Consider the following 23552-nt stretch of genomic DNA (forward strand, 5'->3'; position numbering starts at 1 on the left):
TGGCTGGTGTGAGTTTCCACCCAAGACATTGGTTTACCTGATACGGCAATCCTGTTATCTCCTAGACCAGAATGAACCTCACATGGATGTTGTGGTGTTGAAGAATCCAACAAACATTTGTTACAACTAATTATTTGGTGCAAACATTATATTCTTCAGATGCAGAAGTGTCTGGGCCAATATTCTGCTGTTTCATTACAACAGAGGAGAATGGTTGTAAAATAAAGGGTCATGCTTCCAATGATCTGAGGTAAGATGGAGTGTGATATCTTTATACCATCAGGTCACATCTAGTGATTCAGTAATGATATCACAAGCATTTCTCTGAACATTTTACTGACTGACTTCAAACATAACACAGCAGTAAATCGATTTTGCGAGCAAAAAATCTCAGAAGTTGAACATTAGACTGCACCATGTGTTGGGATGAGAATCTGATGCTCCAAAAGAGTGAGTCTGGATGAATTAATTGAGTTGCTATAATGTTACAATGTTAAGCGAAGGATTAATCAGATCAAAATAGAATGCGAGCTACCTGTGAAATGTCAGCTTAATGCTGGATGAAGTAATTATTTTTCAGGACTACTTTGTTTGATTCCTCGACATGAATATTCATCGCTTAAGATACCATGTCACCGTGATACCAAGTTTAACAAATGTATCGTCCAGAACCTTGAATTAATGGTGTGAAGATATGAGTTTCTCTCATTTTACAATCCAGCAAAGGGAGTCTCATAAAGAGGAGTCTTACAGAAGATGAAACAACTCAGGAAATATGGATACAAAACAGAGAAGAAAGAGACACAGCTGAATCATTCTGGGATTCAATGCAATGTGAGAGTCAGGTTTGTGGGCAAACTAGATGCATCAGTATTAAAGAATGAAAGTCTGGTGAATGTTTTAAGTAGCATTTCCCAAATAGAATAGTCTTTACCTTGGCACTGCGTGACTGTTTTATCGGTGAAGGTACGTTCTCCAGTGGTTGAGGCAAATCCTTCATTACAGGTACACTCAAAATCACCAAATGTGTTGGTGCATGTTGCATTTGAACCACACAGGTCTGTCTCACACTCGTCAATATCTGGAATACAAAATAACCATGAATCTCCCTGGACACCTTCATGTACTGATCATCTGCTATAAGCCGGTGTCTAAACCTTTGTTTGATTTCTGTCTCCCTGTGTCCTGGCTGGTGTGTGTTTCTGTCCAAAAAATTGTTTTAACTGATACAGCTATCTTGTTATTTCTCGTACCGGAATAAACCTGGCATGGGCGTTGTGGTACTGAAGAATCCAATAGAAATGCAATACGTGAACTATTTGCAAACATTTCATTCCACTGACACCGAAGTGTCTGGGCAATTATTGTGCTGTTTCATGACAACAGAAGAGAATGGTTCCAGTACAATGTCATGCTTCAAATGATCTGAAGGTAAGAAGGAGTTTGAGATCTTTATATCATTAGGTCACCTGCTGTGATGCAGCGACGATGTCACAGGCATTTCTCTGAAGGTTTTCCTGACGGGTAAAACATAACACAACAGTCACTGAATTTTCAGAGACGAAAAGCTCAGAAGTTGAATCCCAGTCTGTACCACACGCAACACGTGTGGTGCTGGAATGAGAAACTAATGCTCCAAACCAGTGACTCTGTAACATTAAAGCAGCTCAATGAACTCGTCATCCAATGTCAAGCCAAGGAACCACTGAATCAAAATAATACGCTAGCTACCTGCAAACTGTCAAATTAAAGTTGGATTCAGTAATTATTTTTCAGTATTACTTTGATTTGACTCCCCTGCATGACCATTCACTCACTGGAGATACCATGTCACAGTGGGTATGTTACAAAGTGTATCATCCAGAGTCTCCAATTAATGCTCTGAAGGTGAGAGTTTCCCACATGTTACTGTACAGAAAAGGGAGTCGCGAAAATGAGAATGTTCTAGAAATTGAAATAGTCAGGAAGTTTGGATACATAACAAAGAAGAAAGAAACACAGCTCAATTATTCTGGGATGCATTACAGTGTGAGGTCAGGTTGTTGTAAAGAACATATGTATCGGTATTAAAGAGTGAAAGTCTGGTGAATATTTCAGATGTTGCATCACAAGCAGAATAGTTTTTGACATGACTGTTTTATCAGTAAAAGTGCGTTCACTGGAGGTTGAGACAATCCTTTATTACAGGTGCAATAGAAATCACCATTTGTGTGGATGCGTGCTGTATTTGAACCACACAGGTCTGTCTCACACTCATAAATATCTGGAATACAAAACAACAATGAATCTCCCTGACCACCTTCATGTACTGATCATCTGCTGTAAGCTTCTGTCTAACCACCTGCTTGACCTCTGTCTCCCTGTGTCACGGCTGGTATTGGTTTCCGTCAAAGAGAAAATTCTTCATGACAGGTGCCATTTTCATCAGAAAATGTTAAGCTGCTGTCTTGTAGCAAACCAAGTTATTTCAGTCCAACATTACAAAAGCATGCAGTTTCAAAGAGGACCTTTGGCCCATTGAGTCTGTACTGTCAAAGAATGCTTCAAATCGACACAATTCCTGCTTTCCAGCACTTGGCTCATTGCTTTGAATGCAATGATATTTGAAGTGCTCAACATAAAGAGTGTAGGGCTTTCTTAAGAAAGAAATGAGGAAAGCAAAGGGGTCAATGAGATAGCATGGTCAGGTAAGGTTAAGGGTAATCCAAAGAGATTCTACAAGCACTACAGGCACGGTGAGTCAGTGGTTAGCATTGTTGCCCCACAGCCTCAGGGACCCAGGCTTGATTCTAACCTCTATGTAGAGTTTGCACATTGTCCGTAAGGTAAAAACAATGACTGCAGATGCTGAAAACCAAATACTGGATTAGTGGTGCTGGAAGAGCACAGCAGTTGTGCTCTTCCAGCACCACTAATCCAGTACATTGTCCGTATGTCTGTGTGGGTTTCCTCCCACAATCCAAAGATGTGAAGGTTAGATGACTTGGCCAAGCTAAATTGCCCATAGTGTTCAGGGGTGTGTAGGGTAGGGCGTTAGTCAGTGGCACATATTGGATAATAGTGAAGGGGGCTGAGTGGGTTATTCTTTGGAGGATTGGTATGGACCTGTTGGGCCAAAGGGCCTTTTTCCACAATGTAGGGATTCTCTCTAAAACTTTAGAGTAAGAGGAGACCTCAAGAGAGGATAGCGAGATCAAGGAGGTCATCTGTGTGCTGAACTTCAAGAGACTGGGGAGATACTAAATGAATAGTTTGTGTCAGTTTTGACTGTGGAAAAAGAAATGGTGGCTAGAGAATGCAGGAAAGTCAATATTGATGTTGTAAAACAGTTCACATTATAAAAGAAGTCAAAGTGCACTTTTCAGGGTTAAGTTGCATCTGCCACTGACCTGCCCATCCCCAATCTGTTTTTATGCTGCTGTAACTTAATACCTTCTGCTGCACAGTCACCAACCAAGCAATCAATCATTATGTCATTCGCAAACAAATTTATCATCACTCCCCACATTTTCTTGCGTATCATTTATGTCACAAACAGTAAAGGACCCAGTGATATGTCTTTGGACACTGGCCTCCAGCCACACAAACAGTCTTCTGCTCCCATCCTCTGTCTCATCCCACGAAGTCAATGTTTGGATCCAACTTGTCAAGTTACCCTGGATCCTGTGTGCTTTTGTATCTTTGTCACTCTCCTGTGTAGGCCTTTGTTAAAGGCCTTGCTGGAATCCATATAAACAACATTAACCAGTTATGGACCAGACCAAACAACCTCAAAATATATTAAGAGATTAACCTAGCCCTTATTTTAATGGTAAATTTAAGGTGTTGCATTCCTGATGCAATTTGATTGGTCAAACTACTCAACATTAAGCAAAACACAGTTTATTCATACAATATAGTTAAAATACAACAAAAGAAAAATGACAAGAAAAGGAATTGGCTTAGTTGGAAAAGGTTACAGATTAATGGAGCAGTTAGCAACTAAACAATGATTGTTCCAATACAGTAGCATCCCATGAACATACCCCTTAGCAAAAGGCAAACTCAGAAAATAGATTGTCTCACATGCAACTCGAGCAGCAGGATGGGAGAAACCTCAGATTTTAGTTATATCCAAAAACCACAAAAAATAGCTTCCACTTTTTCAAGATCTCAGCAGCAGAGTCTAAGGAACTGAGAAGCCTGGTTCTGTGAGAGCTTGACCACACCCATTCAGGCTGCTTCTATTGTTCCAGCTAAAAAAAAACAAGGCTGCACAAGCTGTTTATTGGCTTTCCAAATCAACAGCTCACTATCTCTGTCCTCAAATCTCTCTTTAAAAGAAGAACAAAATAACCTCTTGAAGCCACGATATTGTCATAAACTGCACTAACCTCACCGACTCCTTAAAAAATTAAATCAAATTTGTTATGCACGACCAACACTTGACAAAGCCATGCTTCCTATCCCTGATTATAACTTTCCAAGTGGAGATTAAATTACTCCTTCAGAATTTTCTCCAGTTTCTCCAGTGAACAGATGATGATGTGCGACTCATTGGTCTGTAACTCCATGGTATATCGTGACCACCCTTTTTGTAGAGTCGAGCCACATTTGCTGTCCTCCAGTCCTCTAGCACCTTCCCTCTGGCCAGAGAGGAATTAAACATTTGGGATAGAACCGCAGTAATATCCACCCTCACCTCCCACAGCAGCCTGGGCTACATCTCACCCAGACCTGTGGATTTGTCCGCTTCTAAGCCCTCCAATGCCTCCCCACTCCTGATGTCAATCTGCTCAGGAACCTCACAGTCCCCTTTCCTAAATTCTGGACTCACATCCTCCTCTCCAAAGTGAAGATAAAGTTGAAGTACTCATTTAGCACCTGACCAATGTCCTCTGGTTCCACACACCGGCCACCCCCTTGGTCACTAATGGGCCCTGGGGGCTTTTCCCTGTTTATCCATTTCCCCTTGATGTACTGATAGGATACCTTGGGACTCTTCCCAAACTAATGTGTCACTATTTTTTCATTCCCCTCTTTTCTCTCTCAATTACTGCCTTCAGTTCACACCTGCATTTTATGTCCTCCACTGAGATCTCCATTGATTTGTTCCCTGTGTCCCTATTAAAAGCTTCTGTTTTCCTACTTTTCCAGTCCCGAATATTCTGAGACATCCAGGGTTCTCTGGGCTTCTTGCTCCTACATTTCACCCCAAAGGGAACATGTTGGGCCTCTCCTCTCGCCAATTTCATTTTGAATGCCTCCACTGTTCTGTGGTAGATTTAACCAGAAATAGGTGTTCCCAGTTAACTTTGGTCATCTTCAACTGATCTAAGGTAAGATGAAGTACCACCATACAGACCGATCAGACAAAACAGAACAGTTGTTCAAGCTTTGAAGAAGAACATCACGGAATTTGGACACCTGTCTGTAGCGTGTACAACATGTTGTGCCAGGAGAAGATGTGACTGTTCAAAGTTGGTGAGCCATGTTGGGCTAAGATTCTCACCTTCTGATGGTGGTGACTGCCCATCAGGAGTGTTCACCCTCCAGTCACTCACCGAACCATCCAACATTCCCAGTGAGAGTGAGTAGTGGGGGTTATTAATGATACAATGATTATGTCATTGAGCTCATAGTCCCATGTTCTGAGTGAATGTTCTGGAGGCATGTGACATTAATTAAATTGTGAAATACAGAGCAGCAATGAGTTGTGGGGAGCAAAGCTTTTCAGTTAAGTTGGCAGATGACACCAAGATGGGGAGGAAATTACATTGAGACACAGAGAGGTTGCAGACAGATATAGATAGGGTGAGGGAGTAGAGAAAAACTCTTTGTGTATAATGTGGGAGATCTTCACTTTGGCAGAAAGAAGGAAAAGTAGAAATTTACTTAAGTGGAGAATGACTGTGAAATTCTAAGGTGCAGAGGGATTTAGATTTTCTAAGACACGAGTCTCAAAATATTAGAAAGGGAGACTTGTATTTCATTACAAAGGCTCATGGGATGCTCCCCTTCATTATGGAAGGAATTGAAAATAAAAGTAAGGGTGTTCTGCTTCACTAATACATGGCATTGCTGAGACCACATTTCAATTCTGTTCACCTTATTTAAGGAAGGATGTAAATGTACTGGAGGTGGTTCAGAGGAGGTTTACCAGATTGATACCTGGAATGGATGTATTGTCTTATGAGAATCGGTTGGACAGACTGAGCTTGTTTCTGCTGGAATTTAGAAGAATGAGGGGTGACTTGATGAAAATGTCGAAGATCTTGAATAATCTTAACCAGGTCAACGTGGAAAACATGTTTCCTCTTGTGTGTGAATCCAGAACCAAGTGACATTGTTTTAAAATTCAAGATTCCCCTTTTGAGGACAGAGATAAGGAGATATGTTTTCTCTCAGAGGATCGTGTAAGTTCAGAACTCTCTGCCTCAGAAGGCGGTGGGGGCAGGGTTATTGAATATTTTTACGGTGGAGGTGGAGAGATTCTTGTTAGGCCGAGGGGTCAAAGCTTATTGGGGTAGGTGGAAATGAGAAACTCGGAACAGAAACAGAACCGCCATGATCTTATTGCACGGCAGAGCAGGCTTGAGGGTCTGAATGGTCTACGTCTACTTCTGTTCCGTGTGTTTGTTTATTTGTATAAATAGAGTCGTGGAGGAGGATTGTCAACATTTACATCCAAGTCTAATAGAGCAATAAAAGTGCTGGAAATACAGTTAGAGCCCATACACACTTTCAACTTTTATCAAAACAGGTCTGCAGTGTAACCAGCTTCTTTACCTCGGCAGTGTGTCATGGTGGTAAAGTTAGTTTCTCCTGATTCAGTGGCGTATCCTTTCTTACAGGTACAGTAGAAACTCCCGAAGGTATTGTGACAGTCTGTGTTGGTACCACACAGGGCCGATGATTCAGCTTCGGTTTCACCGCACTCATTGTCATCTGGAAATATGATGAACAGGGTTAATAGATTAATTTTACATTTTGGGAATTGAAGGGTCTCATGAAAACCAATGGATTTTTCTCTCTGTTGGTGTTCAAGAAGGAATTGGCATTTCTGAACCGATATTGCTGTAAGGTATAGATAAATTAAGATCATGTTAAGTCCTCCCTCCGAACTGTACCTCAGCTGGGAATACTATATGGATTGAGGAACATGTTGCAGTTATGTAGTACATTCTGTCTGTTGCAGAACTTTTACATTCATCTTGTATTATAAACATTGCTGACATTCATTGGTCAGTGCAGAATTCTCTCAAGGAAGTGGTGCTGAGTCTTTGTTTTAAACCGTTTCAGTCTGCTGATGACAGTGACGGTACAGACCCAGAGGTTTGACTCAGTTTGGGAAGCCCTGTACTTTAGGGAATGAAATCTGGTGCTTACTTGTTCTGACCTACACCAGGCTCCAAAGTGATTGACTCCTCACTGTCCTCTGAAGCCACTTATGAAGCTACTCAGCCACTGCAGAGTTGAATTCATACTCAAGGAATTGTAGCTTTCAGACCATGTCCCAGAGAGCACCACCATCACCATATCTGGGTATGTCCTGTCCCATTGGCTGGAAGGCCCAGCAGTGTTGGCAGCACACTGGTACACCGTCAGGATGGCATTGTCCTGGGAGCCCTCAATATTGACTTCAGACCAGATGAAGGCACCAGATGAAGATCAAATAGACAAGGGAGACTCCTGCTTAGTACCATCTCCCCTCCCCCCACCTCTGTCCATTGAATCAGTAAACCTCCATCTTAAACACCACTTGGAGGATGCACTGAGGGTGACAAAGGTACCTCATATCCATCACCAAGGTTGGTTGGATAGCCCGACTACTTACAGAGAATGCTGAATCCTAAAAGACTATGCTGCTGGACGGGGTCTGCAGCAGATGGTGAGGGAGTCAATACAAAGGAAATATCCACTTAACCTCATCCTCACCAATATCTACTTAAACTCATCCTCACCGATATCTACTTAACTTCATCCTCATAAATATCTACTTGAACTCCTCACCAATATCTACTTAACCTCATCCCTACCAATATCTAATTGACCTCATCCTCATCAATATCTACTTGACCTTATCATCACCAATATCTACTTAACCTCACCCTCACCAATATCTACTTAACCTCATCCTCACCAATATCTACTTGACCTCATCCTCATCAATATCTACTTGACCTTATCATCACCAATATCTACTTAACCTCATCCCCACCAATATCTACTTAACCTCACCCTCACCAATATCTACTTAACCTCATCCTCACCAATATCTACTTGACCTCATCCTCATCAATATCTACTTGACCTTATCATCACCAATATCTACTTAACCTCATCCCCACCAATATCTACTTAACCTCACCCTCACCAATATCTACTTAACCTCATCCTCACCAATATCTACTTGACCTCATCCTCATCAATATCTACTTGACCTTATCATCACTAATATCTACTTAACCTCACCCTCACCAATATCTACTTAACCTCACCCTCACCAATATCTACTTAACCTCATCCTCATTAATATCTACTTAACCTCATCCTCATTAATATCCACTTAACCTCATCCTCATTAACATCCACTTAACCTCATCCTCACCAATCTGCTTGCCACAGATGCATCTATCCATGACAGTGTTGGTTGGAGCAATGATCACTCAGTTCTTTTGGATATAAAGACCTCTTTGCACATTGAGGATACTGTCCATTATGTTGTAAGGCAGTGTGCTAAAGGGACAGACTTGGAAGAGTTCTAACAAATGAAGACTGAGCATCTATGAGGTGCAGTGGATTATCAGCAGCAGCTGAATTATACTAGAACATAATCTGCAACCTCATGGCCCAGCATCTCCCCCACTCAATCATTACCGTCAAACCGGAGGATCAGTGTTCAATGGAGAGTGCAAGAAGGCATGCCAGGAACAGCACCAGGTAAACCTAAACATGAGGTACCAACCTGGTGAAACTACAACACAGGATTACTTGTGAACCCATCGAAATAAGCAGCAAGTGATTGACAGTGATTCTACAAATGATGGATACGATCTAAGCTCTGTAGTGCTGCTGCCACATCCAGTCATTAATGGTGGTGGGCAATTGCAAAACACATTGGAGAAAGAGGAACCACAAACATCCTCATCTTTGATTACTGAGGAGTCCAGAAATCACTGCAAGAGGTAACGGTTTAGTATTTGCCACAATTTCCTGCCAAAAGATCCATCTCACCCTCCTCCAAATGTCCCCAACATCACAGATGCCAGTCTTCAGCCAATTTGATTCATTCCATGTGATGTCAAAATGTTGAAGGCACTGGATAGTTCAAGGGTTACGGGGCCTGACAATATTCTGCCAATTGTACGAAAGACATGTGTTCCAAATCATAATATGCCCCTGGGCAAGCTGTTTCAGTCTCGGTATAACACTGGCATCTGCCTGACGTTGTGGAAAGTTGCCCAGATATGTCCTGTGTACAAAAAGCAGGAAATATCAAACCCAGCGCACTACTGTCCTATCACTTGGGTTATCTCTCTGCTGGTTGAACTTGTAACTGGCACATCGGAAAATGGTTGTGGTTGGTGGAGGTCTGTTACCTCAGCACCAGGACATTTCTGCAGAGTTTCCTCAGGGTAGTGTCCTAGGCCCATCCTCAGCTGTTTCATCAACGACCTTCCCTCCATCATAAGCTCATGCTGAGGTTTGCTGATGATGGCACAACGTTCACCATCATTCTCAACTCCTCAGATACTGAAGCTACTCATGAAGATTGGGTTGCTTAGTGGCCATTAACATTCATACCACAGAAATGCCAGATAATCAGATAATGACCATCTCTGACAAGAGAGAATCTAACTCGCTCCCCTTGACCTTCAGTGGCATCATCATCATCATCATCATCATCATCATCATCATCATCATTATCACTGTATCCTATGAGCAGCATCCTGGGAGTTACTATGTTTCCACGCTGTAGGGGATCTGAGCAAATCTAATCGTATAAACTGAACTGGACAAAACACACACATATACTTAGACCACTCTACACTCACGCCCACACAAATACACTCTGTATCACAGACATTCACAACCCCTCACCCCAGACACACACACACACTCCCACACTCACACATGCACCCCCTCACAAATTTAAGACACTCTACCCTCACATACACACACATATACACTCTCTCTCACACTCACAACCCCAAACCCAGACAGATACACACATACACACAAGTATACATATACATTTGTGGGGTGAATTTGTACTTGCAGAGTTGCATTGTACTTTGCTCAAAAACTACGTGGATTCATGTAAAACTCTGTTACCTCACTTTTTAGGTGAGAATCAATCTCAACATCATGGCAGAGACAGAGAACACAGGGGGCTAACACCTTCAACATGTTGTCTGGCTAACACCAAATTGTTACAGTTAACCTGAGAATGCAACTTTTGAAAAAGGTTTTGTGATTTAAAATGAAAGAAGTGCAACTGTCATGGTATTTGAACAGATGGAAGAGTCAACAGACAATCAAGGTATTTTTCAATGTATAATTTCAGTTACATCACACTGTAAACTTTTGCTATACATTCTGTGCCTTACAATTGTGTGCTCGACAACCACCTGTTGAAAGAGCAGTGCTCCAAAAGCTAGTGTGTTTCCAATTAAACCTGTTGGACTATAACCTGATGTTGTGTGATTTTTAATTTTATCCATTCTGAGGAAGGGTCACTTGCCCCGAAATGTTAACTCTGAATCTTTCCATATTTGTTGCCAGACCTGCTGAGCTTTTCCAGCAATTTCTGTTGTTGTTTCTGATTGACAGCATCTGCAGTCTTTTTGGTTTTTAAATAGAGTGGACACAAGAGAAAATCAGAGATTGGGAATTCTCTGGTAAGTCACTTACCTCCTGACTCCCCAGATCCTGTCTACTGTCTCTAAGCCACAAGTAAAGGGTTTAGTGGAACTCTCTCCACTTCCCTGGATCAGTGCAGCTCCAACACCCACTAAAGGAGTAAGATCCCATCTTGAACAAAGCAGACCACTTGATTGATAACTGCTCCAGCACCTTCAACCTTCACTCTCTTCACTGTAGTTGTACAGTGCTAGAAAATGCACTGCAGCAAATGAGTCAGCCTCCTGAGACATCACCTTCAAAAGCCACAACCCGACCACCTAGAAGGACATGGGCAGCAGATACATGGGATTACCAGCATAAGGAAACCAGCATCCTGACTTGGAAATATATCTCCATTGGGTCAAAATCCTGGAACATTTCCCTGAACTACATTGTGACCGTCCTTGCATCAAACAGACTGTAATCGATCTCACTCCCACTTTCTCCAGGGTAGTTAGAGATGGGCAATAAAAGGTGGCCTTACCAGTGATGCCCTCAATCCTGTGAATGAACATATAAAATAAATTGTCTCCTGACACTGCCACAACATTGCATCCATGTCTCAAATTGCATTCTCTGAGGGAATGGGCTTGATGGGCCGAATATGAGTCGGGAGTGTGGTGCTGGAAAAGCACAGCAGGTCAGGCAGCATCCGAGAAGCAGGAAAATCGATGTTACGGACAAAAGCCTGTCTTCAGGAATGAGGGTGGACATCCCCACTGTACATCCCCACTGTACATCCTCAGAGGAATAAACCAACTGATCCCACTTGGATTCTGGACTACATTCAGACCAACACAGTTTGGATCTGAACAGGACAAGTACAGACGACAAATTCAAAATCTCCAGAAATGGTTCTCCTTCTGGATCCTCGGCTCCACACTCGCAGCCATGCACTGCCACCTTATCTCTCTACAGTCAGCCATGCTTCAACTGAGGGCCACACTCTCTCAGAACTGCAAAGGACCCCTGCTATATGACATCCTCAGAAGAATTCTCCTCTACATTGGGGAGACAGGACGCCTACTTGCAGAGCGCTTCAGAGAACGTCGCCAGGACATTCACACCACCAACCCCACTGTCCCGTGGCCGAACACTACAATTCCCCCTCCCATTCCACCGAGAACATGCAGGTCCTGGGCCTCCCTGTCGTCACTCCCTTATCACCTGCTGCCTGGAGGAAGAATGCCTCATCTTCAGCCTTGGGGCCCTTCAACTCCACGGCATCAATGTGGATTTCACCAATTTCCTCATTCACCCTCCCCCCTCTCCACCCTTTATCCCAGTTCCAACCTCCCAGCTCAGCACCACCCTCATGACCTGTCCTACCTGTCCATCTTCCTTCCACTCCACCCTCCTCTCTGACCTATCACAACTACCCCCACTTCCATCCACCCATCGTACTCTCAGCGATCTTCCCCCCCCCCCCCCCCCAGCCCCACTCTCCCTCCCATTTATCTCTCCATCCCCAAGGCTCCCAGACTCAATCCTGATGAGGACTTTTGCCCGAAACGTTGATTTTCCTGCTCCTCCAATGCTGCCTGACGTGTTGTGCTTTTCTAGCACCAGCCTCTCGTCTCTAATTTCCAGCATCTGCAGTCCTCACCTTCATCTCGATGGGCTGACTGACCTCCTGCTGATCCTATTTCCTGGCATTGGGAAGAACATGATGGTTGCAAACAATACATTTCTCTTTTGGTGAGAGAGACTTCTGTTCAAAACATGAAAGGGGGAATGTCTTGAGATTCAGTGACACAAAACCCATCATTGGTGCTGCCGTTTTCTTTGGTTCCCCTGCTTGGAGGATTCAACCCAGAGCTACTTGCTCAGTGCTGGGGGCACTACCCACTGCACCACAGGGACTTCCCTGACAAGGGATCAGGAACCTCTTTATTCCACTCAGCAAAATGAACCACCTTCCACTTCACCAAATGTCACTCCAAAAGTTTGTTAATAGAAATAAACATTGTAATAAGCAGCCCACGTTCTTTACTGTACATCTCCAGTTTGGTATCAGGTATAAATTTTGAAAATTTCTTATGTTATAATCAGTATTTCTCAAATTGAGTCCTCCTGCTGCCTAGTGGCTCTTATTGGAATTAATATCAGAGGAAGAAAGGAACAGAAATTTAGTCTCCAAGCCAGGACTCACCAACACATGTCCTGTTTGCTCCAAGATAGAATCCTTTGCCACAGTTTGTGGCTTCGATTCTCCACGAATCCCATCCATTGGTGAAGGAGATCACTGGGAGGAAAAGAAAACTTCATGTACTTGAAAAAGGCTCACACCAAGTCCAGTTCACCCACCACTCCATTCCTTGTTTAGGGCTTGATTGTTTGCTCTCTTAACCTTCTCCAACCTGATAAACCCTTGAGATCTGTAATCTCCCAACATATACTAATTGAGCATCTCCATATTCTTACCCTCCACCATCAGTGACTGTACTGAGGGGAGGTTACACCTTTAGCTCTCCAATTCCCTCCCTAAACCTATGTCACCTGCTTTAACAAATTCTCAAAATCTATCACTTTGGTCAAAAATTTCACCACTCACTGTAACATTTCCTTTTGGGCCTCAGAGTCAGTTTTACTTTGATTGCTCTCCTGTTGTAGCATAATGAGAATGGATATAATATTGAGAGGTATATCATAACACAACAGAAAGATCTCCAATCACAATCGAGTGGCTGTGGAGAAAGGGTAAAATAGTCTGTACTAGTGAGAGATGTACTTACAGAGAATATTATTAGGTTCAACAGAGTGAATAAGAGAGTTTACAGAACTTATTAGATCAGGCAGCAGCCACTCTGAGATTAGGGGAAGCCATTATAGTGAACAAAGTACCAGAGAATTCAGGATAGGCATCGGATCAATGTGCAGAATAGAAACCAGAGCCATGGCAAGACAAGTCACTTGGGCCATCTCATTATGTAAAGGGTGCAATATCCATACAAGCTGGTGTTGTGCACTGTTTCACACTTGTCATTGATCAGCTCCCTTTATTTAGACACAGACAATAATAAAAACATCAACGCTGAAATGTCAGGCTTCTTTCCAACAGATATCCTCATCACAGAATCAGAGAGGTTTTATGGCCCAGAAGGAGACCATTCATCTCATCATGCCTACACCACCTTTTCAAACGATCATCATTCTTCATGTCAATCTCTCACGCTTTTTCCCCATACTCTCGCACATTATTTCTATTCAACTATTCATCTAATGCCCTCAATTGAGCCTGCCTCTACTACACTTCCTGGCAGTGCATTCCAAACCTTAACTAACTATCACCCAGATTAAGTATCTTCTCACAAGTTGTGTGGATTTGCTGTCCACTGGCCCTCCCAATATGCTACAGACCCAGTTGTAGAAGATATATTCCAACGCTCTGGTGTTCCAGTCCATTTCTCACAGTGGCTGAACAACTTGGGACTTCTCCTAATGAACCTTCTCTGCAAAATTTCAGGAAAACTGAAAGAATTGCTGAGAAAGACCGAACTGTTGACTTAACTGAAGTGAAGCAGAATGAGAAGCTTGATCAATTCAGACAGAATTCCTGGATATTATCATTGCTTCAGCCAGGTGAAGGTTGACTCAGATTTGATGAGCCTTCCCAGAGACAGATGTATTTGCATTGGAGACAGTTCACAGAACGTTCACTAGATTAATCTGAGCGATGAAAGGCTTGTCTCATTTGGAGATATTGAGGAGTTCAGGCCCAGACATGTTAGGCTTTAGAATAATGAGAGGTGATCTAGTTGAGGTACGTAAGACATTAAAGGAGATTGACAAAGTAAACATGGAATCGATATTCCTCCGTGTGGGCCAATCTAGTCCGAGAGGTTATAGTAAGAGACGAAGGGGTGGCCGATTTAAAATAGAGTTGAGGAGGAATTCCTTCTCTCAGGGACCATGAATCTGTGGGATGTACTACCCCAGAGTGTGGTGGATGGCAGGACACTGAATAAATTTAAGGAGAGAATAGATTTTCAATTCGTACCAGGTTAGAGCGTTATGGGAGTGGGCAGGAAAATGGAGTTGAGCTGAGATGAGAGCAGTCATTAAATGGCAGAGCAGTCTTGAGCCGCCGAATTGTCTACTCCTCCTAGTTATTATATTTCTAGATGAGGAGAAGAGTTATAAGATAAGACAACTACCAGGCCAACTCTTGCAACATGTATTTCACACATTAGCAAACTGTAAAGAGCCTCTTAGTCAGTTCCAGAAGATAGATCAGAATCTGAGCCCAAGCAGGACGAGCAGTGAAGAATCATTTTGACCGTCTTCCAAAGACAAATTGATCATTGAGTTTCATTTTGCCATTTGCAATGCAAGCAATTGTGTGGTAGTATCAGAACAAAGACCGCTGAAGGGAAGTTTTCAATCCTATGACCCGAAAGAGTGAATGGGGTGTTTGAAATTACTCTGCGCAAACTGTTGTACCCAAGTTGATAATGAAGTTTACAGTTATTTCAGCACAAATTCACAACTGATTATGGTGGATTTTAATTTGTTTTCTCTATCCAGAACTGCTCTTACATGCACATGAACAAATTTTTTTCCTTCAGCAGATCAGCCATGTTATTTTTTCATCAATTAACTGGTGAATTACCCGTATTTCTGACTGAATAATTTACGTGCAAAGCCCGTTAATGGCAATACAAACCATCAAAGGTAAGGGGGATGTAGGGAGAGGGGAACGCGTGGTGGAATTTAAATATAGGATGACAACAGGCAGTGGAAAAACCCAGATGGTTCAACAAGCCAGCCCTACACTTGAGATATCTGAAACACCAGGAAAAGAATTGAAATTTGTGTCAGAGATGGAGGGGTTGGTTAAGAAAATGTTTAGCTTTCATTTCTCAAACCTTTAAATAAAGGAGTTGGGACATCAAGTTGAGGTTGTACAGCACATTGGTGAGGCTTCTTCCAGAGTACTGTGTGCAGTTCTGGTTGCCCTGTTTTAGGAAGGAGTGGTCTCATAAAAGATTTCCCAGGATGTTGCTGGGAATGGAGGGTTTGAGTGATAAACATAAGCTGGGGATGGCCATGGATGATGGAGTGTTTAGGGCTTAGCAGCAGGATAGTGAATTATCTTAGTTCAAAACAATGACTGCAGATGCTGGAAACCAGATTCTGGATTAGTGGTGCTGGAAAAGCACAGCAGTTCAGGCAGCATCTGAGGAGCAGTAAAATTATCTTAGGCATAGAGTCATTCAGTCCAACTGCTGATCAAGTTTCTCAAAGATTTTAAACTCGTCACACTTGCCTGCATTTGGCCCATATCCCTCTAACCCTTTCCTATTCATGTAACTGTCCAAATATTGTTTACATGTTGTAACTGTACCTGCATCTACCACTTCCTCTGGCTGATTACAGGTCGTTCTGCTATAACACATGTTTCATCAACACAAATTCACCGGAACATGATTGACGAATGGGGGACACTGTTGGCTGTGACGCAATTACATTGCCAATATTTTAAGTGCTAATTCTAAACCCATGAGGCTGTGGAGGAGCCGGTGTTGGTCTGGGGGGGACAAAGTTAAAAATCACACAGCACCAGCTGATAGTCCAGCAGGTTTGTTTGGAAACACTAGCTTTTGGAGCGCTGTTCCTTCACTAGTTGGGTGTGAAGGTGATACACCATAACCACCTGATGAAGGAGCAGCTCTTCAAAAGCCAGTGCTTCCAAATAAACCTGTTGGACTATAACCTGATGTTGTGTGATTTTTAAAAACTATTTCTAAAGCATGATTTTTGTATAGTGCAAACTGTTGTGTTATAGAAGAACAGACTGTGTGCCACATATGAAGCACTCTTATATTACCTGCAGACAAACGTCGGCTCACAGTCATCCTGAACAGAAGGGACTACAAAGAGAAAGCCAATGCACTACTCGCAGACACCAACACCTACCAACAGGTGGCGCTGGACCCCAGAACTCGGAAACAAAATTACATATCTCCGAAGAAAATTACACAATTCCGGACAATTAAACAAGACGGAATTCCAGAAAATGAAACCCGACTGGACCAACACCCCGCGATTCTACGGACTACCAAAAATCCATAAACCTGGAGCCCCCCTCAGACCCATAGTCTCACTACCCGGAACACGAACTTACAGACTGGCCAAAGAACTACACGCAAGACTGAAATACCTAGTAGAAGAGTCACAGCACTCCATCCACTTAACCCAGGAATTCCTAAAGATCATCAAAAACACCAAAATAGAGGAAGATGAAGCAATGATCTCATTCGGCGTAACAGCACTGTTCACCTCCATCAACATCGACCTGGCAAAGGAAACACTTACCATACTTTTAGAAGAGACCATCACACGCACACCAACCACCATCAATCACATTACCAACGAAAACATCATGAAGCTAGTGGAACTGTGCCTCACCACCCATTTCACTTTCAACAACATAGTCTACAAACAAACCAACGGCACACCCATGGGATCTCCGCTCTCAGGATTCATAGCAGAAGCGGTAATGCAAAGACTAGAACAAACAGCCCTGCCAACCATCAAACCAAAAATCTGGGTCCGCTACGCAGATAAATCCTTTGTCATCACAAAATGGAAAAAGATAGAAGAGATATTTAACATCATCAACAACACCCTCACAGGTATAGGTTCACCAAGGAGGAAGAAACCGACAACAAACTCGCATTCCTGGACGTCACAGTTGAAAGACAGGACAACGGAGAACTACAAACCTGCGTATACAGAAAACCGACAAACACTGACCAAATACTTAACTACACCAGCAACCATCCCAACACACACAAACAAAGCTGTATCAGAACACTATTCCAACGAGCCACCACACACTGCAGCACAGACGAACTTCGGAAAACAGAGGAAAACCACCTCTGTTCAAAACCACCTGTATTCAAGAAGAATCAATACTCAAAAAATGCAGTGCACAGATTCCTCAAGAAAAAACCACGACAAGCAGACCAAACACAGCCAGAAACCCTAACTACCTTACCATACATCAAAGAAGTTTCAGAAATGACAGCCAGACTACTAAGACCCCTCAGAATCCTAGTAGCACATAAACCCACCAACACTCTCAAACAAAAACGAACAAACTTAAAAGACTCAGTACAACCCATGGACAAAACCAACGTCATCAACAAAATTCCATGCAAGGACTGCCACAAACACTATGTAGGACAAACAGGAAGAAAGTTAGCCACCAGGATACACGAACACCAGCTAGCCACAAAAAGACACGACCCTCTCTCCCTCATAGCCCTACACACGGATGAAAAAAAACACCATTTCGACTGGGACAACACATCTGTCCTGGGAAAGGCTAAGCAAAGACATGCCAGAGAATTCCTAGAGGCCTGGCACTCCAACCACAACGCCATAAACAAACACATAGATCTAGATGCCATCAATCAACCCCTCAAAAAAACGAACAGGAAATGACATCACCACAAACCCCAGGAACCCCATCCAGGACAAACATAGAAACAGAAAGCAGGAGACAACAGCTTCACTTCACTTAGAGGTTGCCACTGATGATGTTACCTAGTCAGGTAATGAAACGTCTGGATATCAAACCTACAACTCAGCGAGCAAACCTACACGCTGAACCACCCTTTGTGTGAGAAAGTTGCTTTCCAGGTCCTTTTTAAATGTTTCACCTCTCACCTTAAAATTATCCACCCGGGTTTTGAACTGACCTTTGCCGTTTAACTTTTTGAATCAATGCCCCTCACGATTTTATAAATCTCTATAAGGTCACCCCTCAACTTTCTATGCCTCAGCGATAAAAGTCCCAGTCTCTCTTGCTCATCTTTAGAACTCAACCCCACCAGTGCTGACTGCTGCTGGTTGTAATCATTACTGTCCTGTCAGTGTTGCACTGGGGAGGTTCTGTTCAGGTTTCACTGAATTAAATTAGAATCTACGGCACAGAAACAGGTAATTCAGCCCAACTAGTCAAGGCTAGCATTTATACTCCAAATTGGACTATGGTGTACATGTTGTGGTTGCCACACTAGAAGGATGTGGAGTCTTTGGCATCGGAACATAGAACATAGGACATAGAACAATACAGTGCAGAACAGGCCCTTCAGCCCTCGATGTTGCGCTGACCTGTGAACTATTCTCAGCTCGTCCCCCTACACTATCTCAAAATCATCCATGTGCTTATCTAAGGATTGTTTAAATCTCCCTAATGTGGCTGAGTTGACTACATTTGCAGGTCAGGCATTCCACGCCCTTACCACACTCTGCATAAATAACCTGTCTCTGACATTTGTCTTAAATCTATCACCCCTCAATTTGTAGTTATGCCCCCTCATACAAGCTAACGTCATCATCCTAGGAAAAGGTCTTTCACTGTTTACCTTATCTAATCCTCTGATCATCTTATATGTCCCTATCAAATCCCCCTTTGGCCTTCTTCTTTCCAATGAGAACAGACCCAAGTCTCTCAGCCTTTCCTCATAAGACCTTCCCTCCAGACCAGACAACATCCTGGTAAATCTCCTCTGCACCTTTTCCAATGCTTCCACATCCTTCCTGTAATGGGGTGACCAGAACTGTACACAATATTTCAAGTGTGTCCGCACCAGCATTTTGTGTAGTTGCAGCATGATATTGCGGTTCCGGAACTCAATCCCTCTACAAATGAAACCTAACACACTGTATGCCTTCTTAACATCACTATCCAGCTGGGTGGCAACTTTCAGGGATCCAAGCACATGGACACCAAGATCCCTCTGCACATCCACTACCAAGAATCTTTCCATTGACCCAGTACTTTGCCTTCCTGTTATTCTTCCCAAAGTGCATCACCTCACATTTAGCTGCATTGAACTCCATTTGCCACCTCCCTGCCCAATTCTGCAGTTTATCCGAGTTTGCTTGCAACCTGTAACATTCTTCCAAACTGTCCACGACTCCACCGACTTTCGTGTCATCTTCAAATTTACTAATCCAGCCACCTATGCCTGTCGCGAAGTCATTTATAAAAGTTACAAACAGCAGTGGTCCCAAAACAGAACCTTGTGGCACATCACTAGTAACTGGACTCCAGACTGAATATTTTCCATCAACCACCACTCGCTGCCTTCTTTCAGAAAGCCAGTTTCTAATTCAAACGGTTAAATCACCCTCAATTCAATGCCTCTGCATTTTCTCCATCAGCCTACCATGTGGAAACTTATCAAAGGCTTTAATGAAGTCCATGTTTACCATGTCAACTGTCCTACCCTCATCTACATGCTTGGTCACCTTCTCAAAAACTCAATGAGGTTTGTGAGACACAACCTGCCCTTGACGAAACCATGTTGACTATCTGAAATCAAATTGGTGTTTGCTAGATGATTATCAATCTTATCTCTTATAATCATTTCCAAAACCTTTCCTACACTGGTCTGTAATTACCTGGGTCATTATAGAGGACTGCAAACTGTACCGATGTTGTCTGATAAACTGTTACTGTCCACCTGAAAGATAATGTCTAATTTCACAATAAAGCTCCTGTTACAGTGCACGAAGCAACTTCCTTCTCTATAATTACCCGGGTCATCTCTGCTGCCCTTCTTGAACAAGGGCACAACATTTGCAATCCTCCAGTCCTCAGGTACTAAACCTGTAGACAATAACGACTCAAATATCAAAGCCAAAAGCTCTGCTATCTCCTCCCCAGCTTCCAAGAGAATCCTCGAATAAATCCCATCTGGCCCAGGGGACTTGTCTACTTCCACTACAGAAAAGGTTAACCAGGATGTTGCTTGATTTGGAGGATCCTAACTATGAGGAGAAATTAGATAATCTTGTTTTGTTTTCACCTGACCTTTGAAGGACGAGAGGTGACCTGCTGGAAGTTTATTAAATTATTAGAGGCATGGGTACATTCATGAGTTAGAGGTTTTTTTCGGCAGGGTGATGATCTGTCAATTATTAGGAGACATAGTTTAAGGTAAAAGGGGGCAAATTTAATGGAAATGTGAGAAACAAGTTTTTTATACAAAGGGCACAAAGTGTCTGGAATGCGCTGCCAGAGGAAGTGGTAGAAACGAATACGATAGTAATGTTTAAGAGGCATCTTGGCAGATGTATGAATAGGCAGGGGATAGAGGGATATGGACCGTCTAAGGCAAAAGCTTTTCACTTTAAAAAGGCATCATGTAAAATGCACCTTGGTGGGTCAAAGGTCCTGCTCCTGGATTGTACTGTTCTTTGTTCTCTTTGTTCTTTGGAAACTGATCAGCCCAAAATTCTTACACCATTTTACTTTGAACACTAAATACACTCTATCCTGTGAATGAACAGAACTGAGCTGAGAACACATCAGCATTCCTGCTGGACATCCATTCTTTCCAACCATTGAAATTTCCCATTCAGTACAGTTTCTGTTCTAGTATAATATAAAAATACTGAGACCGCGAACCCCATCTGATCCCTTGTACTCACCCAGGAATAAGTAAGCTGTTCCTAATCTCATGACTTTCCACCCACAGTGTCACCAGAGGAAATGCTTCAGCAGAGCTCTCTCATGCACTGAGTCTGAGCAAAACCTCAATATTTTTACACATTTTACATCATCCACACGTGCAGCCACTGCAGTGGAGGAAGTTGCTTTATGCACTGTAACAGGAGCTTTATTGTGAAGTTAGACATTATCTGTCAGATGGACAGTAACAGTTTATCAGACAACATCAGTGCAGTTTGCAGCACTCTATATATGAGCAGCTCCAATTTATATCTGAACAATAACTTGCACATGTTTATGATGGACAGGAACTGTACTTGTCATATTTCGATAGAGAGAGCAGAATCTTCCCAGGCCCTGAATGACATGGGCGATGGTGAGAAATCTGGAGGATTTGAGTGGGAAGTCAAGGGAGATGTTTCTTGATGTGACGAGCAAACAGTTGTATTTTCCAACGTAGTTCTGAACCTTGAGACCAGATTTTCATTAATGATCAGCAAGAAGGCTTTAACTGGGAACATTGCTCATTCTCACCCTCATCATTATTTAATTTTGTCTCATTAATTGACAGCTTCCTTTTCTACCATCTGCCAGATAGAAGCAGATGTTGTGAATTCTTAAAGTGAATGTCTGCACAGGTCCCTGGCAACTCCAGCTTGTTCTTCCAGAGCTCCATCTTGGACACTCGGCAACAAGATCTCAGGCAGCTACCACCCCCAAACACCTGCTACTGCAAGGACACTGCATTATACCCAGCTGATGGACTGGAGCAGGCTGCATCTCAGGGCTGCTCACTTGCTGTTAGTGTTCACTCACATTGTGCCCACTTGGATGCAGACAGTATCACTTACCTTGCTTTTTGCCTTTTGGTGTTTTGACACTTGAACCAGATCCCAAAGTCTAACAGTACTGCTCTCTTGCCTTGCTGTGTGACACACACATACAAGTTCCCTGATTGGGGCTATCAATCAGGTCCATTCAGGGAGCCCAGGCTGACAGTTAATAAGATACTTGGCAACACTTTCTGACACTCTGAGAGCTGGCTCAGAGGGATTTGAACCAATGTCAAGGAATTTCCAGTGATGGGAAATTGGCCTCTGTGGAGTTATCTCAGTGACAATGAGAATGAAGGATGTTTCTGAAGGACCTCACTGACAACAGTTTCTGAGCTGGGGGAAGCATTTCTGGCAAGTTGCCATTATTTGGGAAGCTTGACTCATTCGACCCTGCCATCGACGACTGGGCGCAGTATGTTGAAAGAATGCATCACTTCTTTCCGGACAAATGACATTGGGGCAGATGGAAAGCAATGAGTCATTCTCCTGACAGTTTGTGGACCCATAGCTTTTTCAGTTATTAGGAGCCTGACTTCCACTGAGGCACCAGATACAAAAATATTTCAAAAGCTGTTGGATTTAGTTAAGGAATATTATGACACCAAGCCTCCTATAATTCTGAGATGCTATCATTTTTACTCAGCAAGTCGAGAACCAGGGAAATCCATATCAGGATTTTTGACAAGGTTAAAAACATCTGGCGGACACAAGTGACTTTGGTTTGACCCTTAATGAGATGTTGAGAGACTATTTGGTACGTGGGATTGGTACGTGACCATACAAAAGCACCTACTAGCTGAAACCCAGTTCGACTTCAAACAGGCACCACAACTGGCTTTATCATTGGAAACTGTGCCAAGTGGAGCACATGAGTTACAGGGTACTCCGATGGAAGTGGACATGCTCGCCAGTCTGACTACGTTTGGGGAACATCACTTGAGTGAAGACAATTGCATGGCCTCAGGACATATCCTAAACAGAGGGACTCTTGTTCAGCCCACAGCAAAACCCCAAATCAAAGCCAAGCCTCTGTCAAACAGTTAAAATTTCCTTCGGTATCTGGGCCGGCAAGCCATTGTAGTTGCTGCCAGAGTGTTGACTTGAGATAGCAAAGGAGTCCCACTAGATCTTAATTAGGAGAACTCAGAGGCTGTTCTCCAGTAAAGTTCACACCCTGGGACATCCATATGCATCAGGTTTGGAACAGTTAAATTGCTTAACATCATTCAAATCAGAATCAATGAAAATAAATATCTGTGGAATGGTCATCCAGTTCTTATGGAGGTCGATAACAGCGTGGTTGTTTCAGTGTTCACAGAACCATTTTTAAACAAAATTTGCTCTGGACTGCAATCCTG

General features: G+C 42.9%; 1 protein-coding gene across 1 annotated transcript in view; it reads right to left on the bottom strand.

The window, feature by feature from the left end:
- Window positions 1–23096, bottom strand: part of LOC140468103 (adhesion G protein-coupled receptor E3-like) — a 54496-nt gene extending 31400 nt beyond the window's left edge. The window contains exons 1-3 of the mRNA XM_072564282.1: window positions 22988–23096; window positions 13040–13132; window positions 6769–6927 (exon numbers count right to left, since the gene is read on the bottom strand). Coding sequence (XP_072420383.1) covers window positions 6769–6927; window positions 13040–13132; window positions 22988–23096 — 361 coding nt within the window. The remainder of the gene's footprint in view (window positions 1–6768; window positions 6928–13039; window positions 13133–22987) is intronic.
- Between the last annotated feature and the right edge of the window lie 456 nt (window positions 23097–23552).

Source organism: Chiloscyllium punctatum, chromosome 46, assembly GCF_047496795.1.
Source record: "Chiloscyllium punctatum isolate Juve2018m chromosome 46, sChiPun1.3, whole genome shotgun sequence".
Classification (NCBI taxonomy): domain Eukaryota; kingdom Metazoa; phylum Chordata; class Chondrichthyes; order Orectolobiformes; family Hemiscylliidae; genus Chiloscyllium; species Chiloscyllium punctatum.